This window comes from Xenopus laevis, chromosome 6S (assembly GCF_017654675.1).
Source record: "Xenopus laevis strain J_2021 chromosome 6S, Xenopus_laevis_v10.1, whole genome shotgun sequence".
In the NCBI taxonomy this organism is placed as follows: Eukaryota; Metazoa; Chordata; class Amphibia; order Anura; family Pipidae; genus Xenopus; species Xenopus laevis.
Window position 1 is genome coordinate 61,044,744 of NC_054382.1, and position 20,648 is coordinate 61,065,391.

Genomic DNA, 20,648 nt, shown 5'->3' on the forward strand with positions numbered 1-20,648 from the left:
GAAGCTTAAATAATGTGGCACAAGGTGTATGGATAAAACAACATAAAAATGAAGATTCTTCTTTCATTAAGAGTAATATCCCCAATGCTTCAGAATACAATACAGTACCCTTTAAGAAATGTCTTTTTATATACCTAAATATACCTACAGCACTTAGTTTTTCCTAACACAAGTTTTTTTTTTCCATCTTTTAGCGGACTTGGACAAACAGAAGCAGAGTCATGCTACATTAATATTGCAAGAACACTAGAATTCTATGGAATAGAAACACACAGTGGTAGAGTATGTTTGATTTATACCTATTTAATAGCTGAATACTTGGGACACAATTTCAGTTCTGTTCTAATTACAGCAGCTCAAGGTTTAACTGTACTGTTATTTATTAATCAACATAGTATTTCACTGCACTGTAAATTCAGTTAGCTATGAGTAATAATAGATAAAACAAAACAAACCATTCAATGCTTATTAGAATTTGCAGCCCATTGAGCAGGAATGTGGACATCTCTGAAAACAGTACAGGTATGGGACCTGTTATCCACTTGGGGCCTGTGATTTGTGGGAAAAGGGATATTTCCATAATTTGGATCTCCATACCATTCTCATTTTGAAAATTAGGCACTTTCCCTGTTCCTATGCCCACTATCTTTCCAGCATGACCTGTCCAATAATCATTTTTGTCCTCCTAAACAGGGATGACTGTGATTTTTAGCTTTCTCTCATTTTACACCATTTTTGTGATTCCCTGATTTTACACCATTTAGTCTGGTCCCCTGAAAAACATAAATGGGGGTTCTACTAAATTTGAAGTGATTACATTTTACAGATCTGTTTTGTTTCAGATTATTACTTTAGTTAACAGGTTTACTTACATATGCACAGTATTTACATCAAATATATGAAAAGGATACAGATTAATTCCTATTTACAGAAATTCAATGCCCAAATGCAAAATGCATTTTACAACTCTCGGGGCGCCCAAGGCAAAACTCCTGGCGTTGGCCATCCTCACCATCTGCTGAGTAGGCTCTCGCCATTAAAGGAGAACTGAAGTTTAACTAAAGAAGTAGGCTGGAAACATTTTATATTGTGTTTTGGGCCTCTGTACCAGCCCAAGGCAACCACAGTAGTAAAGGTCTGTGTCTCTGAAATGCCCCGAGTAGGCTCCCCATATTCTTTTTTTGTTGACTCACAGCGCATGCTTTGTGCTGCTGTCAGTTATTGAGCTTAGGGATTGATGCACACTATACAGAATATAAATCATATAAAAGCCACAATTTAATGTTGCTTCTGACTGAATGAGTTGTACAGGCTGATGCATTGGATAGCTTTAAGACGGGATTGGATGATTTTTTTTAGCAAGAGAGCGAATACGAGGTTATGGAAGATAGCTCATAGTACAAGTTGATCCAGGGACTAGTCAGGTTGCCATTTTGGAGTCAGGAAGGAATTTTTCCCCCTCTGAGGCAAATTGGAGAGGCTTTTGAATTGTTGTTTTGCCTTTCTTTGGATCAACTAGCAGTTAGGCAGGTTAAAATAGAGTTAAAAGGTTGAACTTGATGGGCGTGTCTTTTTTTTCAATCTAACTTCCTATGTAATACAGATAATTACTATATGGCAGCACAGAAAACATTGCAGCTAGCATCATAATTTAATAATCAGCCTTGTAGCATCAGCTTATATTTCGTACAAACCTCATTTTCTGCTTGACAATTTGAGAATCCCCCCCCTAAGCTTAGCTTCTTAACAGCCCACTGAGCATGGAAGTGTCACAGACAGAATAAGGATCATTGCTGCTGTTAATAAGCTGAAACTTTAGGCTAAGTTCAGTATATGAAATATGGCAATTTTAGCCATATGAATTTTTAGGGTTAGTTCTCCTTTAACACCGCCTCCTTCCACCCCACTTCTCCATCAAAGAGCAGGGCCAGAGTTAGAGTTATAAGTGGCACCTCTTCTGCCCACTCCTAGTTCTGGCCCTATGAGAAATGCTTCACTCTGCCACTAAAACCCTCAGAAGGAATGTGCTAGTAATAGATCTAGAGCTAATGAACCATATAGCAAAATCTCTACAGGGCTTTTAACCCAGAAAATTTGTGTAGAATAGATTATCTGTTTTGCTATTCTAGGCATGGGACCTGTCATCCAGAATGCTGGGGACCTGAGGGTTTTCTGATAACAGATCTTTCTGTAATTTGGATCATCATACCTTAAGTCTACTAGAAAATAATGTAAACATTAAATAAACCCAATAGGTTGGTTTTGCTTCCAATAAGGGCTAATTATATCTTCATTTGGATTAAGTACAAGGTACTGTTTTTTATATTACAAAGAAAAAGGAAATTTTAAAAATTCTGGGTTTTTTTCGGATAAAATGTAGTCTATGGGAGAGAGTAATTCTGTAAATCAGAGCTTTCTGGATAACTGGTTTCCGTATAACGGATCCCATAGCTGTACCACTGAATAATAGAATATACAAAATTAACTGCTAATTGGTTGCTGTTGGCAATTGAATTTTGTTTAGCACCTATATTCATAAATTGACCCCCAGTAGGTGGTTCAGTGCCCTGTGAGTTGTTTTTAAAGGCAACTTTTGTTCTTAAAGACCAATTTCTAACACAGCCAGAATAGTTTGCAAAATTTCTGCTCTCATGCTTATTACTATGAACTGACTTTAAAAGCAATTGAGTTAGAAGTTTAAATTGATGAAGCAATAAATAAGAAATTTAACTGAGATTCATAACTGATATAGCCTGCATATGGCCTCACTCCTGAACTCCAACAACCTCACTTCTCAAAATGCCCCACTCCCTTTACCAGGCTTCCACTCCCTTAACTAGGCAGCCACTCCCTTTACCAAGCAGCCTCTTCATTTCTATTTTCTGTCATCAGTCACTGACCAGAAGCACATGCTCTAAAGGCCAGGACCAGATTGTTTTTATGCATTCATGAGTTTACATTAACAAATATAAATAATAATGTAATACAGACTGTAAACAAGTAAAGCATCTTCACTTTGTTAGTATTATGTACCTTTAATAGCAAATCAGTTTCACTGTGCTCAGTGCAAATAAAAACAAAAGATTCATCTCACAGATAAGTAAACTACGCCACCTAGAGTCCATATGAGCATTTAGGAATTTTCTCACACCTAGGGACATATTCATAATGTAAGAAAACTATATTACCGCAAAATTTAAACTGATTTGATATCATGGAATGCTATGTAGTTATTTTTCTGGAATGATAACCAACATATCAATTTTGATGCAAAAAGTAAGGGAAGACAGAAAAAACTGCGTTAAAAAAAGACACATTTCACTCTATATTCTCTGCACCAGAAAAGTTGAGAGAAACATTATTGCCTGAATTTGTCCCCTTGGCCTCAAAAAACGACAACGGGTTTAGCGCTGTGAAAACTGATGTAATTTTTGGCATAAATATGGCTTAATTATAGTACATACCTCTATAAATATGGTGATTTTCTCTTTGTAGCTGATGATTTAAATTATGACAATGGTTAATGCTAAATCACTCTTAATCAGAGAAGCAGCTTTATAAATATGCTGTTTATTTTACCTTTTGGACATAATATATATATATATATATATATATATATATATATATATATATATATATATATATATATATATATATATATATATATATATATATAAATATGCCCCAAAATACAGCTGTAAATGTTTTAGTCAGCCTATATGCCCCTTTTATAAAGAATCAAAGTACCTGTATTAAAATTGGTTGCATTTATAAATTTGTGATTACCTTCTAACAAAAATTCACCTTCCACAGAGAAGTTTACGTTCAGTTCCACTTTTAGTGCAGTTGAAAAATGTTTTAACCTTTTCCATGTTAACATAAAGCTTCAGAATACACTTCAGGGAAATTTGTGTCAGCTTAGACCAGGGAAATCCCATTTTTTCCTTCTAAATGCTGATAATTTTGCCAAAGTTTTTGAAATAATGAGAATTTAATTGCATTTTACTTTAGCAACACATTTAACATCATTCCAATAAGATAAGATTACTGGCTTATTTTCAGGGGTCCTGAGTAACTTGTACTGCGTTTTACCAGTTTATGGGAACACATGGGAATTACCAATATTAATTGTCACCTAAATGAAATGAGGAGCTATACTATATTTAGTCTTCATGCTGAGGAGCACTGGGAGAACATGCAGAAAGTATGCAGCACCCAGGTGCATTTCTGCCATGAGGCAATGTGTGTACCTTGCCTCAGACTGCAGCTCCCCAGAAGTTACCGGGGGGCAGCAAAAAGGTGCTCCTGATAACTTTAAGAGCCGAATTTCCGGTTTAATATAATTTTGCTCTCTGCACTAGCCTCAGGTGGTGTTACAGCCTCAAACGCGCCTGGCAGCACCCAGCCAGATACGGGTAGAATTTGCATTATAATTGCTGGGGTCATCTTCTTACTCTAAAAAAGTATTTTATGTGACAGTTTTTATTAGTCTGTAGTTCAGTAAATTAAACTGAAACTTTGCAACTATCTGTAACACTGAATTGAAGTTACAGAGCGAATGTAGTGTTAGAAGCACTACAGGCATAATTTGCATCTTGTGACAAGCAGGCTGCCTGTGCACACAGTTTGTGTGGAAATTAGCTATGGTAAGCAGGAAAGATAGAGACACCGCATCTTCTTGCAAAAGCACAAGTTTGTTTTGGCAAACTCTTACCAACATAAAGGTTACAGGAACACAGTCCAACAGCATGCATTCAAAACTTTCCCCCACTCTGGGGTTCTCGCCATACAGGGTGGCTTCCAAGATCTGGAATATTCTGGGCTTCTCACTAAGCCCTGCTGACTCTCCTCTCCAGGGATACCAGCTCACCAGCCTCCAGTCTGTTTCATCTTCTGGCTTTTCTCAATCACTTTAGACTATCAGTCACCTGGTCATGGCTCCCTCTTCTGCTTGCAGTGGCAGAACAGCATCTCCAGCCCCAGGAGTTCCTAACAGACAGGTATCCTTCCTGTTCTGTTCTTGTTTAGAAAGATCTTCCTTATATTTTCACTACAATTAAATACACACACAGTGCCACCTTCTTTGGGAAAGGAGGCTCTAGTATGAGAACTGGACCTCTAGAATGGATTGTCTGGCTTGCCTGTTCCTTCAAGAACAAGATAGCTTCCAGGGCCAGACAGCAAAATTCTTTAAGTGGAGAAATCATTCTCTAAGTAACATCTTCTTTTGCAGTTTCTCCTGTTGGGAACAAAAGGCAAGGGGACAGGGCAATGAACAGCAGCGGGTCTAAGGGCGCCTGCTATGTAAATCCGGCCCTGCATATAAGGCACTTAAAGGAAAACTATACCCCCAGAATGACAGAATGAATGCATAGCCAACAGACTGACATCTAAAAAAAGCCCATAAAAGTTACAATAAATAAATAATCCTTCAGCATGTGGCCTCACTGACTGTTTTCCTGATCTGGAGGGAGATGCTGTGTGCCCATATAAAAGTGGGAGCACAGAAACATAGCAACACCGCCTCATCACTTGGCTGTTTTCAAAATCAGCTGATACACCATACGCCAGCATGTTGGTATGCCCCTTTTAAAAGAATTGTTCAGTTTAAAAAACATCTAATATACTGTAAATATATCAATCTAATATAATTCTAATATAGTTAGGCAAAAATGTATTGTATAAAGGCTGGATTGACTGAATTTCTAACATAATAGCCAGAACACTCTCTTGGTTTCAACATTTTTTATTTTGCACAGCCTATCTAATTACCCAGTTATTATTTTCACACTGAACTGTTCCTTCCAAAGTTCCCTGTGCTTGCAATAAATCTTTCATATTAAAGGAACAGTAACACCATCAAATGAAAGTGTTTTAAAGTAATGAAAATATTATGTTATGTTGCCGTGCACTAGTAAATCTGATGTGTTTGCTTCACAGCTGTTTGTTTATATAAGCTATAGTAGTCATTCTAAAGCAAACATATACCTTTTACCAGTGCAGGGCAAAAGTCTTGTTTGTAATTGCAGTATCTGTTCATGGACTTGGCGGCTGGTGTAACAGACCGCTAGCTTTCAGGTTCGGAGAGGATGATTTGATGTAAAAAATGTATTGGAAATTACTGCACAGGGCACTGACCCTGCAGCAAATGACCCAGCCTTGCCAGCACTGCCATGAATGATCACCAACACAATATTATGCACAAGCCTGGGAGTGTTTTTACATGTAAATAAAATATTAAAAGCAGTGCATTAGAAAAGTTAATATGTTTAGGAAACATTTTCTTTTTGCCGATATATATTGATTTTTACACAGTATTCTGCAATTATGAATTGGAATAGTTTTTACCTGTACATAAAAATAAACAACATTGTGCTCATGGAGGACTGAAATAAATGTATTTTAAAAAGGAAAAAGAAGATGAGTGCCTAGAGAACAATTTGTGTACCTTTGCCGGATTGATACCCTACATCTTTGCCTCCTTCATACTCCTAATGACTGTCTTGTTTAAAGTCATAAAAAATTGTCTTATAATGTTATGAATGCATAATCCATTTTGCATGCTTATGCCCAGGTAGTTTGAAATGCTAACAGGGTCGGACTGGGCCGGCAGGACACCTGTAAAAACATGGTGGGCCCCCAGCTCTTATGGCCCTGCTGACCAAGATCCGTTCTCTGCACTGCCGCTCTCCCAACCTCTCTCCCTGCCACAACTTCCCTTCCTGGTCCTACTCGCTGTAAAGGAAAAGGTACACACGTGAGGCCAGAGGGGGGTTGTGGCTGGGGTGGGCCCAGAGGGGGGGGCTTTGCAGCTGGGGGGTGGTGTGAGGGCCCCTGAGGTGGCAGGACCAGTGAGCTCCAGGCCTCCCAGTCTGACGCTGTCCAGCAATACAGGTATGTGACCTATTATCCAGAATGCTCGGGATCTGGAGCTTTAATGGATCTTTCTGTAATTTGTATCTTCGTACCTTAAGTCCACTAGAAAATCATGTAAACATGAAATAAATCCAATAAGCTGGTTATGCTCCAATGAGGATTACTTATATCTTAGTTTGTATCAAGTACAAGGTACTGTTCTATTCTTACAGAGAAACTCATTTTTAAAAATTTGGATTATTTGGATAAAATGGAGTCTATGGCAGACGGCCTTTCCGTAATTCGTATCTTTCCAGATAATAACTCCCATACCTGTATAACTGGCTACAGTCTATACTCTCCTGGGAAAGGTTGCCACTAGATGGACTTCTATGGCTGTTTAAGTCACAGCACTGAGCCATTAAGTTCTTGATAGCAAACCCTTCTGTACAGCTCTGACTTTGTGCATGGGGCATAATTATGCTGAAACAGGATATGAAACATATGAGCTATTCTATGGAATATATTTTTATAAAGACCTACATTGTTGGGGGTATAGATTTCCTTTAAGTACATATTTCCCTTTGCATGCTGCATGTGATAAAAGATGCACAAAAAAAGGTTGTTCAATACATACTTTTTACCATGAAATACTTTTTTTTACAGGACCTCCATAATTTAGACCTACTGATTGGTATTGCATCTGGTGGAATAGCCGTGTATAAGAAACTAATCTGCTCAAGCTTCTATCCTTGGTGAGTAAATGAAAGTAATATTTGTTCTTTAGTAAAAATATTTCTTTTGCTATAATGCACTATAAACTATGAGCAGTTTTTCAAGTTTAAAGCTTTTATTGCATACATTGTGCAGTGATGCAAACCATAAGATGCATAATATGTTCTGCTATGTAGTTCTGCAGGTTTGCAAGAACAGAGAAACACGCTCTTTGGGGCAGGTCCTCTGAACACTTATTCTAATTATTGGTTGTATACAATCTATATGTTTAATTTATACACCCATTTATTGTACAGCACTGTATAATATGTTATTGCTTAACAAATACTGGTTATTTAAAAAAACTATCTTAATCAGCATACAACAGTGACAACACTCAACTCTAACACTGGATAAATGTCTGCTTGATTAGAAAATATTAAAGGGTCCAGTTTATTTTTTTAACCAACCCCTACCACGAAAATTATTTTTTTGGCAATAGGTGCATTATGGAATGAAAAGCTCCTCCAACCGCTACTTTAATAGTACTGTATTTATTAGTTATCATGAGTGGATTTTCCATATGATTTGGTCTGATACACCTTGACAGCCACAACAAATGAATTGGTCTGGTCAGTTGCCCTAGAACTGCACAGACTGAACCTCTGCCTAGTAGCTATTTAAGCACATAAGCAGTAGTGCATTTTGGCTTTAGGCAGAACTGCATAAGCATGTAAAAGATTCTCATTTAATTCAGAGAGTTCTTCCTTCATAAGGGAGAATCTTAAATGCTCAGGTAGTATCTTTTAATACATTGCTAGCAATGGTTTTACATTTTTTTTTTTTTTTTTCAATTTAGGGTATACATTTTAAAAATCTCTTTCAAAAGGAAAAAGTTTTTTTTACATCAGCGTCAAAAACAAGTAAGTGATTTTTTTTACTTGTTTAACTTGTATTCCTTAAAGGACAAGGTAACACTCTATTACTATGTTTCATCACCTGCTATTGCCCCTTTAGCCGTAGCTTACTGCTAATTATTTATCAGGCTCTAGTGCTCACTGCGCCTAATTGAAATGACCCACAATTCTATCAGCAGTGCCATATTTACTTATTCCAATGTCTCAAACATGGCAGATTCATTCATAAATTGAACTGTTAGTATTATTACATACAGTCCCTTAGACATTTATTAGAGATGGTGTGGTTGTGATTCAAGATTGTAATGTGAAATACAATTGTCTCATGTTGTTTAAAAAACATATTCTTCATTATTGATTCTTAATATATCCATGTAGTCTTGGAGCTTTTCTAACGTGTATTTGACACACTCCATTTACTGTTATATGCACATGTTGGTTTCACCAGATAAAACACTGTTAAAGGAGCATCTTTGACCATTGTGATATTGGAGCTCCCAGTAGTCATTTGGTTTCCATGATTCTCAAAAGTTGCAACTGACCGTTTTAATACACTATGGGGCATATTTATTAGAATTGGAGACAAACATCACCTGTGATGACCATAGCAACCAATCTAAAATTAGATTTTAACAGTCACCTACATGTTAGAAGACAAAAGCAAAGATCTCACTGGTTGCTATGGGCAACATCACCAGTTATGTTTGTCTTCAAATCGAATAAATATGCCCCAATGTAGCCAATATTATCCAGACACTATATATGTGAAAATGGCATGTCTTCAGTTGGATCTCTCGCTTTAAAGTTCCAAACTGTTTCAGAATAAGTTTTACAAGAAGTATGGGTATTTTAATGGGTAATTAGAAGCAAACAAACCTGGCATTACTGTGTTGGCTGAAGGTTGCAACAGTTGGATTCTGGAGCAGTGGGAATCCATTTTATAGTTATTAATGACATTTCACTGTCTGGGAGTCTGATATAATAGTCTGGATTTGTAAGATGCCAGGCAAATACTGCCAACCTGAATGCATAATACCTATGGTAAATCTTGTTGGTGGAGGATTTATGGGCTATGGTTGCATGCTTTTATTGTTTGCTATAGTTGTTTGGTTTGAAAGAGAATCTGGGACATGGGAAGCCTATTTATCACATTTTTTATTTTTTTATTACTTTATTCCATACTTAGTGCGTAAGGCAGCACACACACACATGGGTAAGCTTTGAATCAATCCCCTGGTAGGACAGAAAAAAATACAGCCAATAAACAAACCTATAATAAACCCCCCAATCACAACCTGCAGCAATGTTAAGTTTTTCAAGCTAACAAACTAGGGAGAAAACACACAAGAAACCAACTGATGCATTAATATTTATTAGGGAGGGAATAATTTTGCTGCCTTATGGACTCAAGGAAAGGACATTTCAGGTAAGCACAGGCATCACACATGGGATTTAGCAAACTAAACAGAGAGGATTTGGAATATATTATGAATACTGAAGAGCTGCTTCTAGATTTCTGTTGCAGAAGGCTGCTTTTTGAGAGTCTGCAATGTCTAACTTGCAGTGCTTGACAAACATATGAACACTGCTCCAAGATGCTGCTCTGCACTCATTAATATTGACACAAGATTTTCTCAGCTAAGACAGCTCTGGTGGAAGGAGCCCTTAAATGAAGAGGAGGTTCCTTCCCTGAAGATGAGTAGGCCAAGGATAGTTCCTTGAGGAGGAACAAAAAAAAGTTTGTTTTGCAGAAGATTGTTCCCTTTCCCTGGGTCTAAGTTTTTCTCCAATGGTGTTCCTTTTCAGTTTTTTTGAGGCTGAATCTGCTCAGTCAGGATCTTCAGATTATAGGTCCCTTGAACGTCCCACCTGGAATCAGGGCAGAAAAAACACTGCTGGAGGGTGTGAAGGGGGCTTATTATAGGCTTGTTTATTGGCTGTGTCCTACCAGGGGAAGGTCCAGAGCTTACCCATGTGTGTGTTGCCTGGAGGATGTAAAGAAAACTCAAACTTGCCAAATACTTATTTAATAAAAAAACTTGTATCTCAAAAACTGATTAAAAACATGATAAAACCCTTAAACAAAGTTGATTGCATTCATTTTCAGTGAGTCTGCTAGCTCTTAAAAAAATTAAAATTGAATGTCCCATTGCCTTGACATGAACTTAGATGCTGAGTTTTACATTTGAGTTTTTCCGCTTAATACTTTTTAAGAATTCAAGTTTCAGAAACCCTTATTTGAGTTGCACTGTATTTTGACATTTCAGAAAATATCAACACTTTCGAACCGTAAGGGGAGGTACAGAGCACTTCAATGTAACTAGGATATAAAAACAATTCTTTAAAAGTGTTTAAAACAAAAACAATTCTTGCTTTTGCTTACTATGTAATTATGTATTTCAGAATGAATGCAGAGAACAGATTGTAACATTCAATATGTTAAGTTATCGTGCTTGCAAAAACCTTTGGAGATCCTGTGTGGAACATCATACATTTTTCCAGACAAGAAGATCACTACCACGTGAACGGAAGGTAGTTTCTAATTATTGGACTTTGGGTGCATTAAACCAAGCAAAGTAAGTATACCTATGTAATTGTTTACAATTACGTTCACATAATGTATTAATTATATCTGTTTATTACAGATTTGGTAAAAGTTCATCATGAAAAGAGATCCATATTCTAGATGGGGCCTGGAAGTGAACTGTATCACAGCACACTTTGATATCATTATTATAATGATCTGCACTAACATATTCCACAGTGCATTACAGAGATTACACATCAGTCCCTTCCCAGTAGCTATTAAAATGTAACGTCCCTATTTGCGCACACTAGGGCCAATTTTATCAGGAGCCAATAAATCTGCCTGTATGTTCTTGAAATGTGTTGAAGGGCAGTATACAAGTTTCTTGCAGATATAGCTCTTGTTGGAATCAAACCCAGGCCCCAGCGCTGCAAGGCAGCAGTGGTAAACATTGCATCACTGTGCTAGTATATTTTTAGGAATATCCTCAGTCCCCCAGGTGGTTCATATTTACTATCAGAGCAAAGTGCAAAAATCAAAAAAAGCAGACTGCCACATTATTTGCCCACTACGCATCATAGTTTGTACCTGAATGGTGTTGAAGTGGACTGGCTATTAGTTCACAGAAAGCGGGTACCCACTATTAAAAAATCACCCCTGATCACAATTTGGGGTTTGTGCTGTATTTGTCCGATCAACAATCTGAATAAATTTGTTATGGCTAACTGTATTTTAATTTAAAATTAATTAATTAATTTATAATAGATTTAAGTATCGATTAATTACTAATGAATTGTAACAGCATTGACAAATCAAGTCATTTAAATTGACAACTGCACCCAGCTCTTTGTCAGTGGGTTAAGACTGTGAATTGGTTTGATGGTGGTGGAGAGGGTTTTTTTTTTTTACTATTTTTTCCCTATAAATGTATTTTAGGTCTGCCAGCAGCCAGCTATGCAGGAAAGTAATTGGTGGAATGGTATGGAACACAGATGTGAAGAGATCATTATCCGTGGAACATCTTGAGACAAAAAGTCTTCCGTCACATTCTCCTCCTATAACACCAAACTGGTAGATAAACCTCAGTAAAGAATATGATTGCTTTACAAAAATAATTTAGAGGGGTTCACATGACTGACAAATCTGGCACCTATGTGGAAAATTAACAAAGAAAATTGAGTGAAGGCTGCGCTGTTGCACAAATAGTCGGGTCGGGGAAAGCAGCACCAAAAAATAGTGGATCCACACTTCCACTGTGAGTAATAGAAGTCAGCAAGAGAGGTGCGCTATTAACCTTATAAATCCTTAAATACAGGCACCTAAAATGAAAAGAAACTACACATAGAGTAGTACGTTCGGCTCTTTCTAGAAATAACTTTGATGTTAGAACTACTCACAATCGTGATCCTCAAACAAGAGCGTGTAGAGTGTTCTTTTTTTAGCAGGGTATATACGATGTTGAAGCGTGCGATGTTTCTGAAGGAAAGAGACGCTACAGATGGTGAAGAATCGTTAGAGATCCGACTTAGACCCTGCGGGTCCTAAGGACTTACCGGACTGCCGTCAGAAGAGAGCGTTGGAAGACTCGCAAAGAGATCGCTCGATGCCGACGTGTTTCCCAGGCGCTGTTTGGACACCGTTCCCTGAGTTCAGGCAGCCTCGCTCACCCGCTGCGCGTCCGCAAACACTGCTGTTTCTCGTTCCACAGTCAGTCAGCTCGCCTCCGGTGCCGTGCAAAGGTTAAATAAGTGATTCGGAAGGGGATTAATTCTATAACAAACTTTTATTTCATTTAATACAAAGGCCCAACGCGTTTCATATCCTACGATACTTCCTCAGGGGCATCACGTGTGTAACATCACGTCCAAGATTATATAGGGTAGATCATTTCATTAGCCTAATTGGTAATTGGCTACAAGGTTTCGTTTCCACAATTAACACTTTCGTTTAAGAATACATCCATTATAATAAATTACATTAAAATAATTAATTTAAACATACTTAAATAGTAATAAAACATTATTAAGTTAAAAAGCACTTCAAATCAATTTCTATATTTAAACCTTTGGGAGCGAGTGTTTTAAGTTTATGTATCCAGTATGTTTCTTCTCTCGATATTATTTGTATAATATCACTTCCTCGCCAGTGATTTTTCTTTTGTACTATTCCCATGAATTTTAAAAGTGAGGGGTCTGAGTTGTGATGAGTTTTAAAATGGGCTGAGACACTATGTGTCAATAGTCCCTTTCTTATATTATTCATATGCTCCCTTATTCTGATCTTCAGAGTTCTATTTGTACGTCCAATATATTGGAGATTACAGGGACATTCTAATAAATAAATTACATTGTTGCTATTGCATGTTAACAGCGACTTAATAGTAAATTCTTCTTTTGTTACTTTTGAATCAAATGTTTTATAATTTCTATCATTGTTTGTACTTGTTTTACAGCCTTTACAGGTTCTGCATGTGAAAAATCCGTTTATTTTTTCTTTAGAGAAATGGTTACTTATTGATTTTTGATCTACAGGAGGTAGACAACTTGGTGCTAATAGTTGTTTAATTATTTGTGGTTTTTTGTATAGAATATATGGTTTTTCAGGTAAGACATCTTTTAGATCTTTGTCTTTTTTCAGAATATGCCAATGTTTTTTTATAATTGCTTCTAATTTTTTGTTTGAATTATTATAAGTTGTAATGAATGAAATAGGGTTACTTAATTTAGTTTTTCTTTCGGTGTTATTAATTACAAATGTGATAAAAAAGAGAGAATTGGATTAATTAATAACACCGAAAGAAAAACTAAATTAAGTAACCCTATTTCAATTATAAAAAAATTATAAAAAAACATTGGCATATTCTGAAAAAAGACAAAGATCTAAAAGATGTCTTACCTGAAAAACCATATATTCTATACAAAAAACCACAAATAATTAAACAACTATTAGCACCAAGTTGTCTACCTCCTGTAGATCAAAAATCAATAAGTAACCATTTCTCTAAAGAAAAAATAAACGGATTTTTCACATGCAGAACCTGTAAAGGCTGTAAAACAAGTACAAACAATGATAGAAATTATAAAACATTTGATTCAAAAGTAACAAAAGAAGAATTTACTATTAAGTCGCTGTTAACATGCAATAGCAACAATGTAATTTATTTATTAGAATGTCCCTGTAATCTCCAATATATTGGACGTACAAATAGAACTCTGAAGATCAGAATAAGGGAGCATATGAATAATATAAGAAAGGGACTATTGACACATAGTGTCTCAGCCCATTTTAAAACTCATCACAACTCAGACCCCTCACTTTTAAAATTCATGGGAATAGTACAAAAGAAAAATCACTGGCGAGGAAGTGATATTATACAAATAATATCGAGAGAAGAAACATACTGGATACATAAACTTAAAACACTCGCTCCCAAAGGTTTAAATATAGAAATTGATTTGAAGTGCTTTTTAACTTAATAATGTTTTATTACTATTTAAGTATGTTTAAATTAATTATTTTAATGTAATTTATTATAATGGATGTATTCTTAAACGAAAGTGTTAATTGTGGAAACGAAACCTTGTAGCCAATTACCAATTAGGCTAATGAAATGATCTACCCTATATAATCTTGGACGTGATGTTACACACGTGATGCCCCTGAGGAAGTATCGTAGGATATGAAACGCGTTGGGCCTTTGTATTAAATGAAATAAAAGTTTGTTATAGAATTAATCCCCTTCCGAATCACTTATTTAACCTTTGCACGGCACCGGAGGCGAGCTGACTGACTGTGGAACGAGAAACAGCAGTGTTTGCGGACGCGCAGCGGGTGAGCGAGGCTGCCTGAACTCAGGGAACGGTGTCCAAACAGCGCCTGGGAAACACGTCGGCATCGAGCGATCTCTTTGCGAGTCTTCCAACGCTCTCTTCTGACGGCAGTCCGGTAAGTCCTTAGGACCCGCAGGGTCTAAGTCGGATCTCTAACGATTCTTCACCATCTGTAGCGTCTCTTTCCTTCAGAAACATCGCACGCTTCAACATCGTATATACCCTGCTAAAAAAAGAACACTCTACACGCTCTTGTTTGAGGATCACGATTGTGAGTAGTTCTAACATCAAAGTTATTTCTAGAAAGAGCCGAACGTACTACTCTATGTGTAGTTTCTTTTCATTTTAGGTGCCTGTATTTAAGGATTTATAAGGTTAATAGCGCACCTCTCTTGCTGACTTCTATGTGGAAAATTAGTCACGCAGGGTTGGGCCATCTTAAAGTGATACTGTTGCTTAAAAACTACTTTTCAAAATATGAATGTACATTCATAGTTACCAGTAGGTCATGTTGATTGTTTTTTGCTGAGAGATCTGTTTTTGTAAGTTATTGTTAGTTAAAGTTCCTAAAACTGACCTGGGAACTGTATCATCTCAACCTGTCATTTAAAGTTTCTAATGCTAATGGACTCCTGCTGCATAAATATGGCAGCCCCCTCATAGATGAACACAGGGAGTCAGACAGGTAATTGAAAAGCATTAGGCCAATACTTTATAGCAGAATTATAAGTAGCATGTAAATACAATATTATGATAGATGCAAAAAGGTTTAATTTCTGGTGTCAGTATCTCTATAAATGTGTGTTTTTTGTGATGTAGGGTGCAAGATATTGATAGGAGGATGCAGTTGTTGTATGATAGGATCAGTTGTGGGTGCTACACAATAGAAAACCAGCTCTCCACTTGCATGTTGTACTCTCTGACTGTGAAAGGTAATAGGATTCCATGTAGACAGCAGCACTCCAGGTTATTTTGAAAGCCATGACTTTACTTAAAGGGGTTGTTCGCCTTCCAAAAACTTTTTTTCACTTCAGTTGTTTTTAAATTGTTCACCAGAAATAAAGACTTTTTTCAATTACTTTCCATTATTTATATTTTTACTGTTTTTCCAAAATCTAAGTTTAAAGTTGAACGTTCCTGTCTTTGTTGTTTGAGTCTGGCAGCTCAGTAATTCAGGTGCAGAAACCAGGGCTGTCCAACTGGCCCCCCCCCCACCTGCTGTGTTTGCTTACCATGTGTAAGATTTAAATGGTATCACTTCAGAGCTATACTGGCCCCTGCATTGTTTAAACCTCAAATTCTGATCCCCTGTATTGTTCACACCTGTGATTCCCCCTGCATTGTTCACACTTGTGACACCTCTATTGTTCACACCCTTAAAGCCCTGTACTGTTCACACCATAGACCCAGACTGAAACTGCTCACATGCTAATGGGACCAGCACTGTGTCACTGTATGTATTACATATTAGAGTTTCCTGATGGGTTTCCCTGTCTCTTGCTCTGTTCTGCCTTCCATATGCTCCCTGTGTGTGTCCTGCTCTGCCTGTGTGTAACATACTCTGCCTATGAGACATACTCTGCCTGTGTGTGCCCTGCTCTGCCTGTGTGTGCCCTGCTATGCCTGTTGAACATAAGCCTGGTATTTGTTCTGGGGGTTTGTTAACATTTGAAAATAAATTATTGTAAAGGGCCCCTAAGGTGTTTAAACATGTGCTGGGGGTGCTGTGTTATCCAAGGGGAACAGGAGGCATATTAATTTAAGGGTATGTCTTAATATGACACTTTTTTCACATATAAGTGATAAGTGATATCCCTGCAGTGAGCACCAGCCATTTGGTTTTTTTGGTGTGCTACCACAATTAATGTGGATATGGTCTTGTGGTAACATGGGTGTGGTTTAAAGTGGGTGTGGTTTAATAACAGGGCGTGGTCAACACTGGCTTCCATTATTGGCCCTCCACTATGTAGGCCGGAAAAATTTCGGCCCTCGGTACCACAGAAGTTGTACAGCACCGCTCTAAACTGTTACAATTTTGCAACATTCAGTTGACACATTTCTCAGCAGCATATCTGGAGTATTAAAAACTATTGCTCAATTGAACAATTCCAACAGCTGCCTGTAATGAAACCCAGAGATTCTGCTCAGCAGGAACAAAGACAAGAAATGTATGAACTAAATGTATCGATTTAGGACAGTTTACTGGGTCAGTGACCCCCCTCCCACAGCTGTTTTAGAAGGTGAAAAAAGACACTTTACACTTCAATATTATAAAAACGATGAAACATAGAAAATAGAAAGTATTTGGAAGAAAACGTTATTTCTGGTGATATATCGGAAAACATCTAGTTGTTTAAAGGTGAACAACCACTTTAAGCGCCAAAGGCAATGTTTCATGATTTAATCCAGCTCTTTATCAAGCCTAATGCAGTTGTTGTATAATACACATATTTTAGTACATTCATATTTGTAACTGCCTCATTTATGCAGCAATTATTTTTAACAGGGCATTTTCAGAATATTTGCTATTGCATGCTTTAACCAAAAATGCTTTTGCACTTTTTTCTAGGCGAAGCCCCAGGTTAAGACATGTGCTTAGAAAACAGCATTCTTCTGCTGACAATCTAGCCAATGAAATGACTTACATAACAGAGACTGAAGATGTTTTTTATACATACAAAGGCTCACCAACCTCCAAAGACAGTGATTCCGAGTTTTTTCAGAATCAGAGTCCACATAGTAGGTATGAAAAAAAATGTTCCTTATATTATTATTTTTCTTATAATAAATCATATAACTATATTATGAATTATTATGTATTTGTACCATGTATATCCATCCGGATGTTGAGATTTATTTTGCTAGAATTACATTTTTTATAAATGTTGCTTGTGTATTTCTCCATCTCATCTTTGCAAACTAGCAATTTTGATCTGCAGTTTTCATAAACACTTAGATAAAAACTTAGATGAGGCAGTTATTAGTCCTGAAATTGCTAAACAAATTGTACAGGCAAAATTTACCTTAGCTAAATTATTGTAAAGGGCCCCTAAGGTGTTTAAACATGTGCTGTGGATAATCCTATCACAGTAACTACACAAAATCTACACCTCTGCGAATTTCTTCAGATGTCAGCTCTTTGAAGAGTTACAATGTGCCATTGTGATTGGATTAGTGGAAGAGTTTATATGCCGAGAACTTCCCAAACCAGTCAGTTGAACTGAAGAAGCTGCTCGGATGAGTAGTGAAACGTCTTCATTGATTACTCAGCAAGTCCAGTTGTTTTTAGATTTACCTATACTAGATATACCATGACCTGGATGAATATAAATCTTCATAGTCATATTGAGCTAAAGGAAAACTAACCCCTAAAAATGGATATGGTTAAAAATTCCATATATTATATACTGAACTCATTGCACCAGCCTTAAGCTTAAGCTCAGTAACTGACTGCAGCACAGAGCATGTGCAAGTGAATCAGCAGAAAAGATGATCAGGAGTTACTGGGGCACCATTAGATGCACAAAACTTTACTGCTAAAGGGTTGTGGTTGCCTTGGGTTGGTACAGAAACTCAAAACATAATGTACAACATTTCTAGCCTTCTTTAGTTAAGCTTTAGTTCTCGTTTAAAGCAAAGTTATGGCCAGTTAGACCAGAGTACTTAATTTTTAGGCGAGTTTAAGCCTGAAAGGAAAAAAAAATCTTCAACTTGAAGCACACATGGAAAACATCCAGGTATATGTGGCACCTTCCCAGTATTTCTGTGTACTTAAATACTTGGCAAACCATTGTTTGTTTGTTTTTTTTTTGTTTTTTTTTTAATCTCACAAATTTATGACGCATACCAGTAGCAAGACCCATAGGTAGAGAATTTATTTGTGTGCACTTTAAAGAATATTTTATATGAACTGTAAGTATTTTAATTTAAAGGGCATGTAAAGGCAAAAAAATAAAATCCCATTTTTACTTTATTTGATGAAAAACAAACCTATCACCAATATATTTTAATTTAAATTTAAAAATGTGTACCGTTTTTATATGAAACCTGACTGTATGCAGTTAAATTCTCCCTTCATTTACTGCTGTGGATAGGAATTGTCAGACGGTCCCTAATTGCTCTTCAGGGAAACAATAATAATTATGAACAGCAGGGGGAGCCCCCGCCTTACTGCCCAGCCATGCAGATCTCATGCAGCTTTGTTTGTTTCCCTGTAGAGCAGTCGGCAACTGTGTAGCGATTTGTTTTGGATTTTATTTTTGTCTTTACATCCACTTTACGGTTTTCAACTCTAGCTGCAGGGAAAAAGATCACTGAGCCAGATTTAAATAGATAAATTGGGATTCTATTTGGAGGATTATTTGGTTCTGCAAAGTTGGTATTAAACAATACAAAAACTATAAAATACACATTAGATTACACGAAAACACAGGACCCAGTGCAGTCTGCATATTCTGATTATTATTCAGTCTTGCCATATCGCCTTCTGGCAGAAATTATTTGACTTGTGTTGTTTTGATTATTTATGACGACCCCTAAGCAGCCCAGACCACACTGAGCATGTTCATGTGTCTTGGTCTTGCAGAGATGTTTATACAAGATGGTGACCCCCTGTGGCCAACTTTGAAAGCATAAATCATTTGTTTGATTAGGCTTGTAGTGCAGTAAGTTTGTCTAGTTTACAAAATACAGCATTTCTAGCCTATTTCTATTTTAGACTGTACTTCCCCTTTAAAGCACAAGTTTGTGTTCTGAAAACATATCATTGCTTTTGGACTGATATCAATCTTTTGTGCAGTGAAGTATAAGCTAAAGTGTATGTACTTAATACATTTACCCAAACAGGTCTGTTTAGTGTACAACAGGTCAGATGTTATGCATAGGAGTTGAGGTATAAATAAGCAGATGGCAGGGAAAGTCACAGTTTTAAAATCATACAAAAACATAAACCTCATATAACATTAAGGGGCACATTTACTATGGGTCGAATATCGAGGGTTAATTAACCCTCGATATTTGACCCTCGAAGTAAAAGATTTACCGCAAATGCTTTGATCGAACGATCAAAGGAAAAATCGTTCGATCAAATGATTCGAAGGATTTTAATCCATTGATCGAAGGATTTTCCTTCGATCAAAAAAAGCTTCCCCATAGGCTAACATTGGTGCTCGGTAGTTTTAAGGTGGCGAGACAGTACTTCGACTATCGAATAGTCGAACGATTTTTAGTTCAAAACGTTTGATTCGAAGTAGCCAATTCGATGGTCGAAGTAGCCAAAAAAAAACTTTGAAATTCACATTTTTTTTTATTCAAATCTTTCACTCAAGCTTAGTAAATGTGCCCCTAACTGTAATGTAAGTTTAATATAATTTATTGCAGTACTAACGTGTAACATTATGCTGTTGACATTGCATTTTTAAGAAATGTACTGGAACACAGCCCAAGAGAAAACAGTCCAAGAGAAAACAGTCTGGACCATGAAAAATCCCTTCACCTTGTTTAACTATGTAACTATATGTTTTACATTTAAGAGAATGGATTATAGTTCTGATACTTGTCCACGAGAGGTGAATACCTCCCGCCATGTGCTATTGGCATTAGGGTGATCTACCTTTCCCTAATATCGTTGAACTGACTCAACAGTTAAGATTATAAGAGCCTTTAGCAAATCCAGATTTTTCTTTAATCAAGGGTCAGCCACATCGGCCCACACTGACGAGCAAGCACGTGCATGTGCGCAAGCAAAGGTGCATATTTGTGTGCTTTACAAGACTTGTTCAGCCGGACTATCGGTAGGCAGAAGAA

At 36.9% G+C, this 20,648-nt stretch overlaps 1 protein-coding gene across 2 annotated transcripts in view; it reads left to right on the forward strand.

Moving 5' to 3' along the window:
- Positions 1–20,648, forward strand: part of ptpn3.S (protein tyrosine phosphatase non-receptor type 3 S homeolog) — a 139,194-nt gene that overhangs the window by 88,864 nt on the left and 29,682 nt on the right. For both annotated transcript variants that reach the window (XM_041567162.1, NM_001092193.1), the window contains 6 exon segments: positions 195–282; positions 7,522–7,610; positions 8,429–8,492; positions 10,890–11,062; positions 11,950–12,084; positions 17,413–17,586. In XM_041567162.1, coding sequence (XP_041423096.1) covers positions 195–282; positions 7,522–7,610; positions 8,429–8,492; positions 10,890–11,062; positions 11,950–12,084; positions 17,413–17,586 — 723 coding nt within the window.